The sequence below is a fragment of the Ahaetulla prasina genome, chromosome 9 (assembly GCF_028640845.1).
Source record: "Ahaetulla prasina isolate Xishuangbanna chromosome 9, ASM2864084v1, whole genome shotgun sequence".
Classification (NCBI taxonomy): Eukaryota; Metazoa; Chordata; class Lepidosauria; order Squamata; family Colubridae; genus Ahaetulla; species Ahaetulla prasina.
In genome coordinates, this window is record NC_080547.1 from 14,410,775 (window position 1) to 14,430,182 (window position 19,408).

General features: G+C 45.6%; 2 protein-coding genes across 4 annotated transcripts in view; one reads left to right on the forward strand and one right to left on the reverse strand.

The window, feature by feature from the left end:
- Positions 1 to 19,068, forward strand: part of GRAMD1B (GRAM domain containing 1B) — a 186,087-nt gene extending 167,019 nt beyond the window's left edge. For all 3 annotated transcript variants that reach the window (XM_058194594.1, XM_058194595.1, XM_058194596.1), the window contains 9 exons: positions 488 to 631; positions 4,099 to 4,217; positions 5,179 to 5,321; positions 6,066 to 6,169; positions 7,526 to 7,729; positions 8,540 to 8,630; positions 13,817 to 13,924; positions 15,205 to 15,322; positions 16,628 to 19,068. In XM_058194594.1, coding sequence (XP_058050577.1) covers positions 488 to 631; positions 4,099 to 4,217; positions 5,179 to 5,321; positions 6,066 to 6,169; positions 7,526 to 7,729; positions 8,540 to 8,630; positions 13,817 to 13,924; positions 15,205 to 15,322; positions 16,628 to 16,717 — 1,121 coding nt within the window. In that variant the 3' untranslated portion in view covers positions 16,718 to 19,068. The remainder of the gene's footprint in view (positions 1 to 487; positions 632 to 4,098; positions 4,218 to 5,178; positions 5,322 to 6,065; positions 6,170 to 7,525; positions 7,730 to 8,539; positions 8,631 to 13,816; positions 13,925 to 15,204; positions 15,323 to 16,627) is intronic.
- On the reverse strand, positions 1,892 to 19,203 carry LOC131203892 (histone H3.v1-like). Its single transcript, XM_058194601.1, has 3 exons — positions 19,063 to 19,203; positions 13,559 to 13,696; positions 1,892 to 3,430 (listed from the first exon to the last, which is right to left on the reverse strand). The coding sequence occupies exons 1-3, from the start codon at positions 19,108 to 19,110 to the stop codon at positions 3,182 to 3,184; spliced, it is 435 nt and encodes a 144-aa protein (XP_058050584.1). The 5' UTR covers positions 19,111 to 19,203; the 3' UTR covers positions 1,892 to 3,181.
- Between the last annotated feature and the right edge of the window lie 205 nt (positions 19,204 to 19,408).

Consider the following 19,408-nt stretch of genomic DNA (forward strand, 5'->3'; position numbering starts at 1 on the left):
GGCGTGGCTTGGTGGTCAGGTGACCCGGTGGGCATGACTTGGTGGTCAGGTAACTGAATGGGCATGGCCAATAATAATAAATAATAAAAATAATAAACAAAATATACAAAACTTGGGAGCACTCCAGTCTACCTTCTTTAAAAATAGAGGCACTGGTCTACTAATTGCCTACAGCGCTGATCAGCTGTAGTGCGACCTTTTGAAGCGCTGCGGCAATCATTTCAGGCCATTTGCAGCTATATCACCACCGAGAGCTTCAGGGACAGAGAAGAGGAACAGCGAGGCGTGGGCGGTGGGGTGGGGCAGGGATTTTTGCTACCAGTTCTCCAAACTACCCACCCCCATCACTACCGGATCACACGATCCGGTCCGAACTGGGAGCATCACTGTTATATTTTTTATAGGGAGCTAAAATCCTCTGCTTATTGCTTTGCCAAGATCTGTCTCTTAGGAATCTGATCTGTTAGCTTTCCGCTTTGTCCTCCAGGGGAGGTCCAGGCCTTTTATGAAGATCTGAATGGACGACAATACATGAATGAAGTCTTCAACTTTAGTGTGGATAAGCTCTATGATCTGCTCTTCACAAACTCTCAATTCTTAAGGGATTTCATGGAGCAACGACGGTTTTCTGGTAAGCCATCATCAGCACGTACAGGTAGATCATGACTTACCACCGTATATTTTTGTTTTGTTTTTTTAGTGATTTTTAGAACAGCACTGAAAAAAGTGACTTAATGACCATTTTTTCACACTTACGACCGTTGCAGCGTTCCCAAAGTCACATGATCAACATTCGGACGCTTGGCAACTGATTCATAGTTATGACAATTGCCGTGTCCCAGGGTCACGTGACCCCATTTGCGACCTTCTGATGAGCAAAGTCAATGGGGAATCCAGTTTCACTTAACAACGTGTTACTTGATTAACAACCTCACCGGTTCGCTTAACAAATGCGGCAAAAAAGGTCATAAAAGGGGGCCAAACTTATGTTTTGGGCTCAATTGTGGTCATAAGTTGAGGACTGCCTGCATATTGTAAGCAACTTGTCTTTCAGCTGGCTTCATCTCACCCATGTTGGATTTCAAACCCATTTTAGACATGTGTGTTTTTCTCTCTTATCTGCAAAGCTTTTTATGTTTTGTGAATGGACCAGGGCTCTCCAACGTATAAACCTTATTTAAACTCCAGAACACAGCAGTTTCAAAGGTTTATGTTCCAAAAATTTAGACTGGGAATGTGAGGGGGGCGGGAAACAAACCCTCCTAAAATTCATTTTTTTAAAATTTTAAATTCCTGGCCCAAGCAACAATGAGGTCTCACTTCTTTCCCAACTTCCTGCATTGCTTAGTTCTCTTCTTCGACAATATTAGAAAGCCGTAGTTGTAGAAAAGAGCCTTTTTTTTTCCACCTGCAAGAATAAATATTTTCCCTCTTTACGCAATTAGCATTGGATTAAATCTTCCAGGAGCTCAGTTTATTGTAAAAGGGATTTGCGAAATTGGGCTTCGGAGATGGAATCAACTTTCTGTTTATTTCTGGTGGATTTCCCAGAGAAATACAATCTCCTGAGAAAGTTTAGCAAGTGGCTTACAATCCTCTTAGCTTCTTTAAGGACACAATCAAAATTATTACTATTTTTAACAATCTACGGTCTTTTAAAATCCCAGCAGGATTTCTTTCTTTCTATATACCAGGAGTGCTATTCACTTACTTACTAACAGTTTGCAAATGTGCATGCGCGTCCACCATGCCCCGTCCATGGTGGGGCATGGTGGACGCGCATGCACATTTGCAAACTGACCTTCTGTGCATGTGCTTTGCTGACATGCGCGCCTTCCATGCATGTGCCCAGCCTCAAAAACGTGCCTAAATAGATGGCATAGAGCCGATTTCCGCTACCGGTTCGGGCAAACTAGTCCGAACCTGCTGAATACCATATCTGTATATGACATATTAAACATATTAAAGTCCTGCAAAACACACTTAAGGACCATCGCAAAGGTGCTTTTTCAAAGGGCAACTGGACTTTGTTTTTGTTGTGGTCCGTCAGCAGAGTCGGAGTTGGACAGCGATGAGGCTGAGGTGAGGCCAGGGCCATCGGGGAGTGAAGTGCGGACTCCAGAGCCTCCAGAGACTGATAGTAGTGAGGCAGAGGAACAGGAGGAGCCTGTTCCTAATGCACGCATGAGAAGAGCTGCCAGCAGGCAAGAGCAGCTCAAGTAAAAAGGACAACTCGGGAGTAGGGCCAAGAGATGATTGCCCCCTCCCATAAGGCTTAAAACAGAGCAGCAATGGCGTTTGGGCTTTGCCAGAAAACAACATTGGTAGCTTCGTCTTCTCATATTTATGACTTATGAACGTTTGCCAAGAAAGGCCTTTGGCAGTTTGCCTAATTGGACCAAGGTTTGCGATAGGACTGAGGAATTTGTGTTGGGAGGAATTTGTTTTAATTTAGTTGAACTATGCTGGGAATGAAGTAATTCTCAGCTGTTCGAATAAAGTTTGTTTGTTTTTTTCACTGACTGGGTTTCCTACTACCTACTTGGGCCTGGGTCACAACAGTTTTTCCTTGAAGACGTTTTGCTTCTCATCCAAGAAGCTTCTTCACTTCTGCACATCTCGGAAGAGGCTTCTTGGACAAGTAGTGAAACGTCTTCAAGGAAAAACAAACAAACAAGAAAGTTCAGTTGCCTCTTGAAAAAGCACCTTTGGGACAAACCATGACCTGGAGGACTGAGAATCTCCATAGACTTAAAGACCATCTTACCATTTTATTGACGTTGTTTTACTGATATCTCAGAAACTTTCCAAACTTACCGTATATACTCGAGTATAAGCCGAGTTTTTCAGCACGTTTTTTGTGCTGAAAAACGCCCCCTCGGCTTATACTCGGGTCTATACGGCTTATACTCGAGTTTTTTTTTTTTTAAGCCCCTCGGCTTATACTCGAGTATATACGGCTTATACTCGAGTTTTTTTTTCTTTCTTTTTTTCACATTTTACCGGACGGCGCGGGGAAGCCCTGCCGGTGCAGTGAGAGGGCGGGGCGGGGGAGCCGCCAGCCTTCTCAGCTGAGGGAGGGAGGGTTTCCCCAACCTGTAGGTGCCTCATTTCCCACCCTCGGCTTATACTCGAGTCCCCAGTTTACCCCAGTTTTTGGGGTAAAATTGGGGACCTCGGCTTATACTCGGATCGGCTTATATTCGAGTATATACGGTACTTCCTTCCTTTCTTCTTCTTCTTCTTCTTCTTCTTCTTCTTCTTCTTCTTCTTCTTCTTCTTCTTCTTCTTCTTCTTCTTCTTCTTCTTCTTCTTCTTCTTCTTCTTCTTCTTCTTCTTCTTCTTCTTCTTCTTCTCCTTCTCCTTCTCCTTCTCCTTCTCCTTCTCCTTCTTCTTCTTCTTCTTCTTCTTCTTTTTTGTGTTGCTTTGGCTGAAATGGGAGAAAATCATGGTAGAAGATAGAGGGAGAAAGAACTTAGTTTTGAAAAAAATAGAAATAAAGCATAGCTTGGAGGCTTTCTTTAAGATGTTTTTTTTTTTTTTAGATTCCTGAGAGTCATATCAAACTTGGGAGGTATTTTTGACCTTTGTGGCCTCCTCTTAATGCTGCCCTTCAGTCTCTGGATCTGAAAGAATTCAGAAGAAAGCCAATCTATGGCAGGGGTCTCCAACCTTGGCAACTTTAAGCCTGGGGGACTTCAACTCCCAGATTCCCCAGCCAACAAAGAATTCTGGGAGTTGAAGTCCTCCAGGCTTAACATTGCCAAGGTTGGAGTCCCCTGATCTATGGCTCAGCATTGGTTTTATTTTTATTTTTTAAAAAGGAGGGATCAAGAATTGGTCCTTTGAATTAAATGGAACCGAACCAAGTTAAGGACTCATGCTAAACAATAAGGTCCTATGTCTGTTGTGTTGGCTCAGCCAGCTAAGGTGGAGGTGGGGTCTACGGCAACACTTGATCTTTGGAGTTGGCCGTGGGAGAATATTTTTTTTTCTTTCCCTTGGGAATTGAAACTTCATCTCCTCCCTTGTATGATGTAATGTTCCCCCTCTCCCCCCCCCACAAAAAAATCATCTTTCGCTTCCCCTTCTCCTTAGATGTTATTTTTCATCCATGGAAGAAGGAAGAGACTGGCAATCAAAGCAGAGTTATTCTCTACACCATCACCCTCACCAACCCCCTGGCTCCAAAAACTGCCACCGTTACTGAAACTCAGGTAAGAAGCTCGGTTTTAGCTTTTGAAGTCTTTATCAGTTGATGTTCTTCTTGAAATAGGGACACTGTCCCACGAAGGGCCATGTAGTGGTTAAAGTGCAGTACTGCAGGCTACTTCGGCTGACTGCCGGCTGACTGCAATTTGGCAGTTCGAATCTCACCAGGCTCAAGGTTGACTCAGCCTTCCATCCTTCTGAAGTGGGTAAAATGAGGACCCAGATTGTTAGGGGCAAGAGGCTGACTCTGTAAACCACTTAGAAGAAGGCTGTAAAGCACTGTGAAGCGGTATGTAAGTCTAAGTGATATAGCTACTTTCCTTCCTTCCTCCCTCCCTCCCTCCCTCCCTCCCTCCCTCCCTTCCCTTCCCTTCCCTTCCCTTCCCTTCCCTGCCAACTGGTTAGAAGGCAGTATTGCAGGCTAACTCTGCCCACAGCCAGGAGTTTGATCTTGACCAGCTCAAGGTTGACTCAGCCTTCCATCCTTCTGAAGTGGGTAAAATGAGGACCCAGATTGTTGGGGGCAAGAAGCTGACTCTGTAAACCGCTTACAGGGCTGTAAACACTGTGAAGCAGTATACAAGTCTAAGTGATATAGCTACTTTCCTTCCTTCCTTCCTTCCTTCCTTCCTTCCTCCCTCCCTCCCTCCCTCCCTCCCTTCCCTTCCCTTCCCTTCCCTTCCCTGCCAACTGGTTAGAAGGCAGTCTTGCAGGCTAACTCTGCCCACAGCCAGGAGTTTGATCCTGACTGACCAGCTCAAAGTTGACTCAGTCTTCCATCCTTCCGAGGTCGGTGAAATGAGGACCCAGATTGTTGGGGGCAAATATGCTGACTCTGTAAAACCTCTTAGGAAGGGCTGTAAAGCGCTGTGAAGCGGTATATAAGTCTAAGTGCTATTGCTATTGTGTCCTTCTCAGTAGACCAACCTGTGACCATTTATGGTGCTGCTTTCCTCCTCTCTCCAGACAATGTACAAAGCCAGCCAAGAAAGCGAGTGCTATGTTATAGATGCCGAGGTGCTAACTCACGACGTTCCCTACCACGATTATTTCTACACAATTAATCGTTACACATTGACGCGTGTTGCCAGGAACAAATGTCGACTCAGGTGAGTTTCCTCTTAACCGTAGGCTGTGGGATACTTGGATTGGTGTCTGTTTCCGTGCCTAAGAACAATACATTTCTGAAGGTAATTTTTGGTAGCTCCTGAGCCGTTTCAGTAAAGATCGGGATAATTTTTTAATATAATCTCTGTAACTCAGCAATCAATTTCTCAAAGAAGAAGATGCTCCTTTGGATGAAGATGTAGAGAAGAGACAACAAACCTGGTGGGAAAGTTTTCAGGGCAACAGGTTTGAGCCAACTAAACCTGAGTAGATACTTTGAAGGTGGCGCAGGGGCTAAGACGCTGATCTTGTTGATCAAAAGGTTGGCAGTTCAGCGGTTCGAATCCCTATTGCCTCATGACAGGGTGAGCTCCTGTTACTTGTCCCAGCTTCTGCCAACCTAGCAGTTCGAAAGCACGTAAAAAATGCAAGTAGAAAAAGAGGGACCACCGTTGGTGGGAAGGTAACAGCGTTCCGTGCGCCTTTGGCGTTGAGTCATGCCAGCCACATGACCACCGAGACGTCTTCAGACAGCGCTGTCTCTTCGGCTTTGAAATAGAGATGAGCAGCGCCCCCTAGATTCGGAAATGACTAGCACATACGTGCAAGGGGAACCTTTACATTTAGATACTCTGAAGATGGTGGCTTGTTTCTTACTAGCACCTGGACAGCCAACTGTTAGGGAAACTACAGTGAGCATAGAAGGCCTTTGAGATCCTTTTCATCTCTACAATTCTCCATTTCAGGGTTTCTACAGAGCTACGTTACAGAAAACAGCCATGGGGACTAGTGAAATCCTTCATTGAGAAGAACTTTTGGAGTGGTCTTGATGACTATTTTCGCCACTTAGGTGAGAGGCTGCAGAACCTGTCCAATGGAATGACCTTCTTCACCTTTTCACTTGTAGGGCATCGAGATGGACTTGTTGGTGTCAACAGTCAATCTCTAGATCAGGGATGTTCAACTTCGCCAACTTTAAGACTTGTGGACTGCAATTCCCAGAATTCCCCAGCCAGCCATGGGTGGACACTCCTGCTCTAGATAAATCTGGAGACTTCTTAAAAGTTCTAGGTTGATCAATAAAAATTCATATTAAGATTTTAGCTCTGCAGTCTAATACATCAGCGCTTTTTCAAAGAGATACATAAGAGCTAGGGAGGTGGTAGCTCAGTGACTAAGATGCTGAGCTTGTCGATCGAAAGGTCAGCAGTTCAGCGGTTTGAATCCCTAGCGCCACGTACGGGGTGAGCTCCCGTAACTTGTCCCAGCTTTTGCCAACCTAGCAGTTTGAAAGCACGTAAAAAATGCAAGTAGAAAAATAGGGACCACCTTTGGTGGGAAGGGAACAGTGTTCCATGCGGCTTTGGCGTTGAGTCATGCCGGCCACATGACCATGGAGATGTCTTCAGACAGTGCTGGCTTTTCGGCTGAGTTCCGCCTCCTAGAGTTGGGAATGACTAGCACATATGTGCGAGGGGAACCTTTACCTTTACCTTATATAAGAGCTATCAGAACAAGGAATCAGGCAAGGTCCTTGTTAGAACAGATGGATCACTTCTGCTCTCTTGGAGTACTAATGCTGGTGCTGACGTAGCAAATAGATCAGTAGTCTGTCACCGAGCCTGCAGGTTCTGATTGAACCTGGGTTTTTTTACTCCTATGGAATATTCCTGGATTACACTGCTGAGATTTGTTAACAATCTGCCTGACAAAAGCCATGCTTTTGTTTAATTTAGGTGAAAAAACAAAGAACCCGTAAGAACCTTCAGAATGGTGCTCATTATATCTTAAAATTCCTTCTTCCCAAGTCTTCCAAACATGAGGTTCTCCCCCGTATAGTTGGCTTCACCCATTTGCAGGAAGCTCCCTGATTGTTGATGCTTTTTAGAATATTTTTGTCCTCATCTTTTTCTTTTAACGACCCCATCATCCCTTGTGGGGTGGAGTCTGGGCGACTGAATGGAGCTAGCAGAGTGTTTTTAATGGCCAGATGCCCTTCCTGTCGCCAATGCGGAGTTTTGTTCAGCAAATAAATTCTCAGCGTGCCCAGAAATTCTTCGAATTTCTTATTCCAAGAAATAGAATATTGTGGTCTCACCTACTAAATAATTGCTTCGTCTCTAACCTAGAATGGAGGTGGGGAAGAGATCACTGCCTTTTGACCAAGCTTCTTCCTCCCTTGTTTTCTCCCCCCCGCCCCCGGCAGAGAGTGAATTGACCAAAACCGAGAGTTCGTATCTAGCAGAACTTCACAGACAGTCACCCAAAGAGAAGGCGAACAAACAATCCACAGTGCGGCGGAGGAAACGACCTCATACACATTTGCGGGGGCCTCATCTGGAGGAAATATTGAGCCCCGTTACTACTCCCACAGATGAGGAGGTTGTAGGTCGAATCAAGCGTGTGGCAGGTATGGCGTGACCAGTTCCAAAAGTTGAAGCGTAGCGGGGTTGATGGGACAGGAAGAGATCCAACACTATGGTTTCATCAAGGGTTGTAGCACAGGCATCTTCAGTGGTAGACTAAATTATACTTCTTGGAGGATTATTTATTACTCTGCTAAACAAATAATTCCTTCAACACTATCAAACTATTTACTAAATCTGCACTACTATCATTGTTCCCTGGCCTGGTTCCAGGGTGCCTTTGTGACAGGGAACTTCCTTGACCGAGTTACTGTCAAGGTTCTGACTGATGAACCTCAACCGAGCTAGCATTGTTGAGACGATCCGATCTCTGAATGCAAAACTTTATTGAGTACATCATTTCCGCAGAGAATGAAAGAAAAACCAACTCTGGCTAATTCCCGGGCAATTCAATATAATTAAAATATAGAATCCTCCCTCCCTCCTATTAGTGCAGGTCAGCTTGTACAATGGAGTGTCCCAATATTGTTATGAGAAGATCTCTTGAACCTCTGGCAACCACCTGCTGACTCGACCTTGGTTCTCACAGCTTGACTGCTTGATTTTTACAATCCACATTCCAACTTCCCATCCCCTCCCCTCTATAGTCCATTGGCAAGCTGAGAAGCAGTAAAAGTGAAAGCAGGCTGAATACACAGTCTTTGAAGTTTGACAGTTACGTGAGATAGATCTTGAGCATGCTTGAAACTTAGTCCAAAGTTGTTCCTTGCAGAACTAGCTTTGAGGGGACAGGATGGGGGAAAGAACATCCGCTGAAGGTATCCCTTCAATCAACCACATCTGCTCCTTTTCAGGTTCCACTCAAACACGGCACATCCCTGAAGAAAGTCCCAACAGCTTCCACTTGCAGAGTGTCTCCAAATTACTGCTTATTATTAGTTGTGTGTAAGTAACTCCTTATCCCGGCTTAATTCTTTGCTCCTTTCCTTCTGCGATGGATTTTTGATGTGTTTCGTTCCTGGTCTTGCTCTGTTTTCATTGCACAAGTCAAGGCTACCAAAAAGGCAAGCCTTATCATCATAGTTGTGGATCAGCCAACAGTGATAGATTAATTCCTGACAGTTTGATAGATTCCTGACAGTTAGAACAATTAATAAGTGGAACAACTTGCCTTCAGAAGTTGTGAATGCTCCAACACTGGAAATTTTTAAGAAAATGTTGGATAACCATCTGACTGAGATGGTGTAGGGTTTCCTGCCTGGGTAGGGGGTTGGACTAGAAGGCCTCCAAGGTCCCTTCCAACTCTATTGTTATATTATGTTATGTTAACTCCCTGTGGGTACAATCTGAGCGTCTTTTCACACTCCAGCCTCCCAACAGCGTCACCTGCTGGTACGAAATGTCCCAGCAATGCATCATCCGAAAACATTATTGTCTTCATGCACGCCAATAGCTCTCCAACAGAACCTTGGCGTACCACCTTAATTTTTGCTCCACGCCTTAAATGTTTTACCACTTAAGACATTTGTATCGTTATCTTGATTGCTTTCGTGCTTTAGGCTTTTTATATGCAATTTTTTTTTAATTTGAATTTATATCCCACCCTTCTCCGAAGACTCAGGGCGGCTTACACTGTGTTAAGCAATAGTCTTCATCCATTTGTATTTTATATACAAAGTCAACTTTATTGCCCCCAACAATCTGGGTCCTCATTTTACCTACCGTATAAAGGATGGAAGGCTGAGTCAACCTTGGGCCTGGTGGGACTTGAACTTGCAGTAATTGCAAGCAGCTGTGTTAATAACAGACAGACTTAGTCTGCTGAGCCACCAGAGGCCTTTTTCTGTATTAGATTGAATTTTAATGCTTTTTCTGAATTTTAATAAAGAGATTTTTAAAAAACCTGTAACTTAGCAGAGGAATAACCATAAACATAAAAGATTTTGACTGTACAGAATATGATTAAAGTTGTTAGAACAAATGAAGGATATCAAATTGACAACAGGTTTTGCATATGGGACAGACAAGTACTTGATACTGTCGAAAATCAATCTTGGGGGGAAATGGACATGGAAGATAAAGAAGTGAACAAAACTAGAATGAAAATGAGGGCCGTGGTGGCTCAGGCTGTAAGATAGCCTGTTATTAAAACACAGCAGCCTGCAATTACTGCAGGCTCGAATCCCACCAGGCCCAAGGTTGACTCAGCCTTCCATCCCTTATGCGGTAGGTAAAATGAGGACCCAGATTGTTGGGGGGGGGCACTCCATGGCATAGGGCCGGGCTATTTACGGGACCGCCTACTGCTACCGAATACCTCTCACCGACCCGTGTGCTCTCACAGAGAGGGACTCCTCAGGGTGCCGTCAGCTAGGCAGTGTCGTCTGGCGACACCCAGGGGAAGGGCCTTCTCTGTGGGGGCTCCCACCCTCTGGAACGAACTCCCTCCAGGACTTCGTCAACTTCCGGACCTCCGAACCTTTCGTCGCGAGCTTAAAACACACTTATTCATCTGCGCGGGACTGGATTAGATTTTAAATTTACTGGTTTTAAATGGGTTTTTATTATTTATACTGTTTTTAATAATTCGGCTATAGAATAAGTTTTTTAATTGTCATTTTAGTTTGTATATATATGTATTTTTAATTGCCTGTGAACCGCCCTGAGTCCCTAGGGAGATAGGGCGGTATATAAATATGAAAAATAAATAAATAAATAAATAAATAAGTTGACTTTGTAAATATACAAATAGAATGAGACTATTGCCTTACACACTGTAAGCCACCCTGAGTCTTCGGAGAAGGGCGGGGTATAAATGTAAATTTAAAAAAAATCTGCAAGAATAAAAAATATTAGATGCCAGTTTCTGCCCAACAAATTGGGAGTCGATTAGTTTAGTTTAGTTTAGTTTATTAAATTTCTATACCGCCCTTCTCCCGAAGGACTCAAGGGCGGTTTACAGATTGGTCCGAGTTTGGTGGCAAAGGCTGGAATTAGAGGAAAATATGTAGAAATATAAATGGTCTGCTTAGGCCAGCGATGGCGAACCTTTTCGACACTAAGTGCCCAAACTGCGTGCACGAATGCCTAAACTGAAAGGTGAACATGTACATGCACGAATATGTGCATGTACGGACATGCGCACTGCATGCACAGACATGCGCATGTACATGAAAGGGCATGCTCACATGCACAGCAGAGACCCAAAGACTGGCTGGCGGGAGGCGAGGCATCCCAACACCGGCAGGCGCAGCAAGTGGTAAGATCTTTTTTCTTTCATGAGCTTCTGTTTCGTCGTTTGCAAGGAAACAGAAGGTCACGAAAGAAATGCTTTGGAGATCTGATCTGGGGCGATGGCGCGTGTGCCACCAGAGAGGGGTCTGCATGCCACCTCTGGCCCGCGTGCCATAGGTTTGCCATCACGGGTTTAGGCTATAGCAGGAATGGGCAATTTTATGTCCCGTGGACTTCAATTCTCAGCATGGCTCCCATGTGACACCACTCCTGTGCAGACTGCACTGGCTGCCTGTGGCCTTCCGGGTACACTTCAAGGTTCTGGTAATTATCTTTAAAGCGCTCCATGGCTTAGGGCCGGGCTACTTACGGGACCGTCTGCTGCCACCAATTGCCTCTCACCGACCCGTGCGCTCTCACAGAGAGGGACTCCTCAGGGTGCCGTCGGCCACGCAGTGCTGACTGGCGACACCCAGGGGAAGGGCCTTTTCTGTGGGGGCTCCCACCCTCTGGAACGAGCTTCCCCCAGGACTTCGTTCGAACTTCCTGACCTTCGAACCTTCCGCCACGAGCTTAAGACACATCTATTTATTTGCGCAGGACTGGACTAGGATTTTTTAAATTTTAAATCTGGTTTTAATGGGGTTTTATTATTGATATTTCTATTTTAAATATTCGGCCTATTTAATAAGTTTTTTAAATTGTTGTTTTATTCTGTATATATATATGTTTTACTTGGTTGTAAACCGCCTTGAGTCCCTAGGGAGACCGGGCGGTATAAAAGTGCAAATAAATAAATAAATAAATAAATAAATAAATAAATAAATAAATAAATAAATAAATAAATAAATAAATAAATAAATGGCTGGCTCAGGAATTCTGGGAATTGAAGTCCACAGGTCGTACATTTATCCCTGTTGCCCACTCCTGTTTCGGAGACTACAATAGAAGGTAATTCTGACAACCTTCGTGGAGTTCTGATGACTTTTTGCGGGAAGTTAGGAAGATGCTATGGATTAGCACCTCTCCCTTCTCCATGCCTCAGGGCAGGGTTGGCTTTCCCACCGATTTTCTAACACTCCATGGCGTGAATCCTTAGAGCTTGCGTTCTCCTTGAGAGGTCTCCTGGTCAACCTGTTCTTCTAATATTTGTCATACTGATGGGTCTAACACCAATTTGGGCTCTGCTCAGGGCTGGGCTGCTAGGGATTCACAGGGTTCGGGAGAACCTCTAGCTAAGATTCTGTGCAGTTCGGAGAACCCTCGAATCCCATTCCTGGCTGGCCCCGCCCCTCCCAGGAGTCCTCACATGGCCCATTTTAGATGCAGGTAAGTGTACGGCATGCACAGAGGCTCGAGGAAGGCAAAAAATGGGCCTACTGGAAGTTCAGGAAGGCCAGAAATGGGCCTCCATTTTCACTCAAGAAAAGCCTCTGGAGCCCGGGGAGGGCAAAATCGCCCCATGCCCACGCCGTGATGCAGGAGGCTGACTAGGCCACACCCACCATGGCCACGCCCACCCAGCAACCGGGCAGAGGACCCCTTGCTAAAATTTTTGAAGCCCACCTCTGCTTCCGCTGGTTTCTCAAAGCTTGGTGCTTTCCTACTATCTTGTCACTCGGTGAATTTCCCTGCTCTGTGCGTGTCCTTCAAAACTTCCCTTGTGATGTTCACCTCTCCTAATCTTTGCTTCCCCCCCCCCATCTTTTCTCTTTCCTGCTCCCGTTAGGATTTGTTTCAGGTATTGCTTTGTTTCCCTTTTTATCGCTCTCCTTCTTTTCTGCCTCTTTCTCTCTTTTTGCATCTCGGGTGCTAAAAAGCTGGCTCTTTTTCATTCTGGCTGCCTGATCTCAACTTAGATTCGCTGGTTCTCCATTCTTGGGCTGAAGCTTTTTATGATTTATTTTGGCTTTTCCTTTTCCTTTTCCTTTTTTTTTTTTTACAAAAAATACCCCTTGTGTTCTTTTCTGTTCTTCGAACTGAATAGAAATAGCGCTGGCGCTTAGACTTATATGCCACTTCGCAGTGCTTTTACAGTGCCCTCTAAGCGGTTTACAGAGTCAGCCTCTTGCCCCCAACAAGCTGGGTCCTCATTTTACCCACCTCGGAAGGATGGAAGGATGAGTCCAACCTTGAGCTGGTGAGGATTGAACTGCTGGCAGTTGGCAGAATTTGCCTGCAATATTGCATTCTAACCACTGCTCCAACATGCAAGGAAGGGAGGGAGGGAGGGAGGAAGGAGAGAGAGAGAGAGAGAGAGCGATGAAGGAAGGAAGGAAGGAAGGAAGGAAGGAAGGAAGGAAGGAAGGAAGGAAGGAAGGAAGGACTAGCAATAGCACTTAGACTTTACTGTGCTTCACAGCCCTCTCTAAGCAGTTTACAGAGTCAGCCTCTTGCCCCCAACAATCTGGGTCCTCATTTTACCCACTTTGGAAGGATGGAAGGCTGAGTCAACCTTGAGCCCTTCAGGATTGAACTCGTGGAGAGAGCAGCGAGTTAGCCTGCAATACTGCATTCTAACCACTGCGTTACCATGGTCCGTCCTTCCTTCCTTCCTTCCTTCCTTCCTTCCTTCCTTCCTTCCTTCCTTCCTTCCTTCCTTCCTTCCTTCCTTCCTTCCTTCCTTCTGTTGCAGATACCTTTCCATCATCAACGCCACCGTCTGCCTCGGTCGCTTTTCGATTCCTTATTTTATGATTTTGAGCCATGCTTTCAAGGATCGCGTTTTTGTGATGCAAAACTGCTGACGCTGTATTGTCGGAAGCCCCTCCGAGAGTCTTGATTGCAGCCGTGAAAGAAAGAAAAAAAAAATGATGAGACAGGGAAGAAGAATTGTTGCTGCTTGTCGATAATTCTTTTTTTTTTTCCTTCTCCACCCCCTCTCCATTTTCCCTCAGTTTGGTGCTTTTGGTCATCCTTAATATGTTGCTGTTCTACAAGCTGTGGATGCTGGAATACACAACTCAGACCTTGACGGCATGGCAGGGGCTCCGTTTACAGGAAAGGTAACGGATGCAGACGGAGGATTCCGCCCTGTGGGAGACAAGCCGAGACTATCTTAACTAGATTCTGTGTAACGGGGACTCTTTCTTTCTTTCTTTCTTTCTTTCTTTCTTTCTTTCTTTCTTTCTTTCTTCCTTCCTTTCTTTCCTCCCTCTCCCTCTTTCTCTTCTTTTCTTCCTTTCCCTTTCTTCCTTCTCTCCCCTTCCCTCCCTCCCTCTTTCTTTCTTTCTTTCTTTCTCTTTCTTTCTTTTCTCTTCCTTCCTTCCTTCCTTCCTTTCCTTTCTCTCTCTTTCTTTTTCTTTCTTTCTTTCTCGTTCTTTCTTTCCTTTCCTTCCCTCCCTCCCTCCCTCTCTCTCTCTCTCTCTCTCTTTCTTTCTTTCTTTCTTTTTCTTTCTTTCTTTCTCGTTCTTTCTTTCCTTTCCCTCTCTCTCTTTCTCCTTTTCTCTCTCTTTCTCTCTCTCTCTCTCTCTTTCCTTTCTCTCTCTCTCTCTTTCTTTCTTTCCTCTCTGTCTCTTTCTTTCCTTTCTCTCTCTCTCTCTCTCTCTTTCTTTTTTTCCTCCCTCTCCCTGTTTCTCTTTTTTCTTCCTTTCCCTTTCTTCCTTCTTTCCCCTTCCCTCCCTCCCTCCCTCTTTCTTTCTTTCTCTTTCTTTCTTTTTTCTTTCTTTCTTCCTTCCTTCCTTTCCTTTCTCTCTTTCTTTCTCGTTCTTTCTTTCCCTTTCTTTCTTTCCTTTCCCTCTCTCTCTTTCTTTCTTTCTTTCTCTTTCTTTCTTTCCTTTCCCTCTCTCTCTTTCTCTTTCTCTCTCTCTCTCTCTTTTTCTTTCCTTTCTCTCTTTCTTTCCTTTCTCTTTCTCTCTTTCTCTTTCTTTAAAAGCCTCTGACGATCCCAGCTGAGGAGCGCGATCATCAGAGGCTTTTTTTTTAACTTTTAAAACCATTTTTTTGGCCAAAGGAAAAAATGCTTTTAAAAGTAAAAACAAACCCCCCCCCCCTCTGATGATCACGTGGCTTAGCTGGGCATGGGGTGGGGCGGCGGCAGGGATTTTTGCTACTGGTTCTCCGAACCACCCGCCGCCATCGCTGCCGGATCAGGCAATCCAGTCCAAACCGGGAGCATTTTATCCCTGGATTAAACCCATTTACCCACCGGGGTCTCCTCAAGGAGCTCACGTTGGCATGCAAGATACTCTGCCCTATAATGCCGGGAAAATTTTTGTCTGTAAGAAAGGGTCCCAGCTGGATTCAAGTGCTTTCATTTCTCTCTTCTGCTTCTTGGTCTCAACAGGTTACCCCAATCTCAGACTGAGTGGGCTCAGTTATTAGAGTCCCAGCAGAAATATCATGACACAGAGCTCCAAAAATGGCGAGAGATCATCAAATCATCAGTAGTTCTCTTAGATCAGGTGAGAGCAGAGCTGGAATCCAGTGGGTTCGGACCAGCTCGGGCAAACCGGTAGTAGCGACCTGCGGGTGGCACACACACACCCCAGCCGCCCCTGCGCTATGCTGTCCTATTTAGCTATGTTTTCAAGCTGTGTGCATGTGTTGAAGACGCCCGTGTGAGCAAAGCACATGCACAGAAGGCCTTGCGCATGCGCAGAGCGTACACGCTTACATTTTCGGTGCTGGGCAAACCAGTATAGGTAAATTATGTGAATCCCACCTCTGGGTGAGAGCTACCTGCAACCTAAGGGAGAAGCCACGGGTTGTGGGCAGGCTGAAGGCAAGTCACGTGAAATAGCAAGCCACCTTTGGCACGTCTTCTGATTTCTTCCATTTATGTAGGCGAAGGAGTGGCAGAACCTGGGGGTGGAGTCAAAAGAGGGGCCGGCTTACAATCTGAGCCCAATCTCCCTTGAATTCCATTGATCCTCGTCTAACTCCTAGCAGGTGCTAACTGTTAGTTGAGAATATTCCTGTGCATAGGCATAAGTAGCAGTAAATCAGTTTAACTAGACATTCAAGTGTGGACTTGATCTTTCACGCCTGACAATTTATGTCCAGTTTTTCTTCTTTAGTTGGATCTCATCTATGAGATTATCCTTTGTTTTATTCTCACAATAACGAGAATACATTTAGGTAGGTAGGGTTGAGAGGTACTAAGTAAGGCAAAATCACTAGTCCTTTAAACGCGAGCTCAAGACTTTCTTATTCCATCGTGCAGGGCTAGCTTGAGGAAATTTTAAGTGGGGTTTTAGGATTGTTTTACTTTAGTTTTAATTTTAATTGGCCATTTTATAATCAGTTTTTTAATATGCTTTTTTAATTTTTGTCTATGTGCATGTTGTTTTTACTTGGCTGTGCACCGCCCTGAGTCCTTCGGGAGAAGGGCGGTATAAAAATCTAATAAATAAATAAATAACAAATAAATAAGAGCGGATTAAACTTTGGTCTCCATTCCCACCCTACTCCAGAGGAAGGATACTGCAAAATCTCCATTCCTACCTCACTCCAGGGGAAGGATACTGCAAAATCTCCATTCCCACTCCACTCTGGGGCCAGCCAGAGGTGGTATTTGCTGGTTTCTCCAAACTACTCAAAATTTCCGCTACTGGTTCTCTGAACTGTTCAAAATTTTCTCTACCGGTTCTCTAAACTGCTCAAAATTTCCACTATCGGTTCTCTGAACTGCTCAAAATTTCCGCTACCGGTTCTCCAGAACCTGTCATAACCTGCTGGATTTCACCCCTGGTGTCTTTGCTTTATAGATGAAGGATTCCCTCATCAACCTTCAGAAAGGCATCGGCTCTCGTGAATATCGGCCGGAGTCGGATGAGAAACGGAAACGGTTCTACTAGCAGGCGGGAACACACGTGGCCAGAGGATTGCGTGCAATATATGTACATAAGAGAATGAATATATAGAGAATTATATATATTCATCGTCTCCAGATTTTTACGGAAGAAAGAATCAGCTGGCGTAGCGAGAAGAGAAACACGGTGCCGACTGAACTCCAAGCATTGGATGAAACCAGGAACGTCACCAAGGAAGGGGCCAGATTGCGATGGAGGAATTGGGCTTTCCCGGCACGGAGGCATTGTGGGAAAATCCACTCTGGCCCTCCTGGATTCATGCATCTTTCTAGGCATTTATTCCTGGCTCTTTGTTTTTCTGCCCCTCTTGGGCGGGGGCGGGGAAGACGTAGGAAGCCATGAAACCCTTCTTGGGAGCTGATCTTTAACTAGTCTTGGCACAAAAGTTATTTTTCTCGGCAAGAATGCGGTTGGCCGGCTTTCTCCCCCCCCATCCCCCGGGCAAATCTTCAAGCCGGCTGCCAAACCGAGCATTGTTGCTTGTTTCCCACCTAGGGTCCCTTTGCGGGATCTCTCTCTCTCTCTCGTTGGCAAGTGGACTTGGCACATGCTTTATCCCCTACCCACGCTGCTACTTCGGCGGAGAGAGCGGGCCGCCCCGGCGTGCGACGGGATGAGTTTTGTTTGAGGAGACGAGACCGGGAAGCTTGTTGTGCGTGCGCGCGCGGGCGGAAGGGCCTCGTGTCCGGCTCACTCAGGTGCTAACTCCCTTTGTGAAGGATGAGTTCTGCCAGGGAGCGGGTGGCCACAACGATGGCGACTTTGCGACCTGTGGATTTCGACTCCCAGAATTCTGGTCTAAAGGAATTCTGGGAGTCCAAAGTCCACAGGTCATCAAGTCCCCACGGTGGGCCATCCTTGAGTCACGTCTTGTTCCTTTCCTTGCTTCAGCTTGATGGCATCTTCTCTGGTGGTTGTTGTCGTATCCTTTGACCTTTGCAGCTTCAAGTAGTTACTCACGAGAGAGAGCTGTCGCTCTGCTTAAAGGGCTATCTGTACTTGCAGAGATAACAATGGAGACCCACATCAAGGGAGCGTGAACTGCTCTCGTGTGTAAATGTCCACAGCAAAAACAAAAACATAAGGCAACAACCAATTGAGCCGCAACCCAAGGACGTGCCTCAGCTCAGCAAGGGGTTTAAAAATGTCTGCTTCGAGGTCTTCGTTCCAAATCTTCTTTATTTATTTAAGCCGTCTTGTTTCTTGTACCCATGTCAAGATGGAGAGTTGAGGAAGAAGGAGAAATAAGGAGAAATACTTTTGCCTTTCAGAGTGAGAGCCGGGCCTTACATTGCTGTATCTGTCAGCTTGGGCCATGGCAAGTCACTGTGCAGCCACATGAAGCTCTTGTAAAAAAAAATAATAATTGAAGGACACTTCTGAAGGTTCATTCAGCAACTCCTCGATGCGGATTCCTCAGCTCCTCTTCAGAGGCTGATTTCAAATGCAAGAATGCCTTTTAATCCTTTAAAGCAGGGGTGGTCCAACTTCGGCAACTTTTAAGAATTGTGGACTTCAACTCCCAGCATTCTTTAGCCAGCCTTCCGTGTTGTCCTGCAGAATTCTGGGAGTTGAAGTCCAACCAGTCTGTAAGTCTTAAAAGTCGCTGAGGTTGGACTTCCCCTGCTTTAAAGAAAGTCCTTCTCGGTGGTCGCTAAGCGATCAGAGTCCAAAGCATGGCAGCGCCGCAAAACGCAGGCATGAGAACTTTTGTTGGCTGAGTTGTGAACAAGAAAATACAAAAGCATTGTATTTTTTTAGGATTTTTCCTTGGGGGGGGAGGGGGTATCCATACCACGACAGAGCTAGAATTCCACCAAACAATGATGGGCTTTTTTGTGTGTGTGGATTTGGTCAAAGCAAACATTTCTCTAATTTGGAGTGAAGCAAACCGAAAACTTATTTGTGGGCGGGAGGTCAGTTTTATCGTGCAAAAGGCCACAGTTTCCTAGAAGGCCAAAGCTGAGCTGTGGATTCTCTCCGGCTTCTAGTCTAAAACTAGAGATTTCCCTTTTTCAGGCTTCATCAGGATGGTGCCTATCAGTGTTTAACTGATCTGCACCAGGGGTGGGCTTCAAAAATTTTAGCAAGGGGTCCTCTGCCCGGTTGCTGGTGGGCGTGGTGCCATGATGGGCGTGGCCTAGTTGGCCTCCTGCACCAGGGCAGGGTGGTGATGGCGTTTTTCCCCTCCTCAGGCTCTGGAGTCTTTCCTCAAGCCTCCGAGAGGGTGAAAACTGCCTCCCCAGGCTCCGGAGGCCCTCTGGAAGCCGAAACTATTGGTAGGCCCGTTTTTCGCCCTTCCCAAGCCTCCATGCATGCCCTACACTTACCTGCATCCAAAACAGGCTGCGTAGAGACTCCTGGGAGGGGAGGGGCATGTTGGGTGGGGCCAGCGAGGAGTGAGATTTTGAGGGTTCTCCGAACTGCACAGAATCTTAGGTAGAGGTTCTCCCGAACCCCTAGCAGCCCAGCCGTGATCTGCGCCATAAACCATGCTCTTCACCAACTGTGATCAGGATATTGTTTATACGGTATGTAGATTATTGAGCCAGAAAGAGAACTCATACTTGGCACAAATTATTTATCTGAATCGGGCTTTTTTTTTTTTTGTGACGAAAGTTGGCATCTTCTCTCTACACACCCTTGAAAGATAAAAAGGAACAAACCGTAGCCAAG

Bases quoted from the DNA above. Each gene is read 5' to 3' on its own strand.
- LOC131203892 (XM_058194601.1), bottom strand. From the start codon at position 19,110: ATGCCCCTCCCCTCCCAGGAGTCTCTACGCAGCCTGTTTTGGATGCAG. The intron at 13,697-19,062 runs GTAAGTGTAGGG...GCTGCAATCAAG, and splicing joins GCAGCCTGTTTTGGATGCAG to ACTCTCGGAGGGGCTTCCGA. The intron at 3,431-13,558 runs GTATCTGCAACA...CTCCCATTTCAG, and splicing joins GTGGCGTTGATGATGGAAAG to CCAAAGCAACACAAAAAAGA.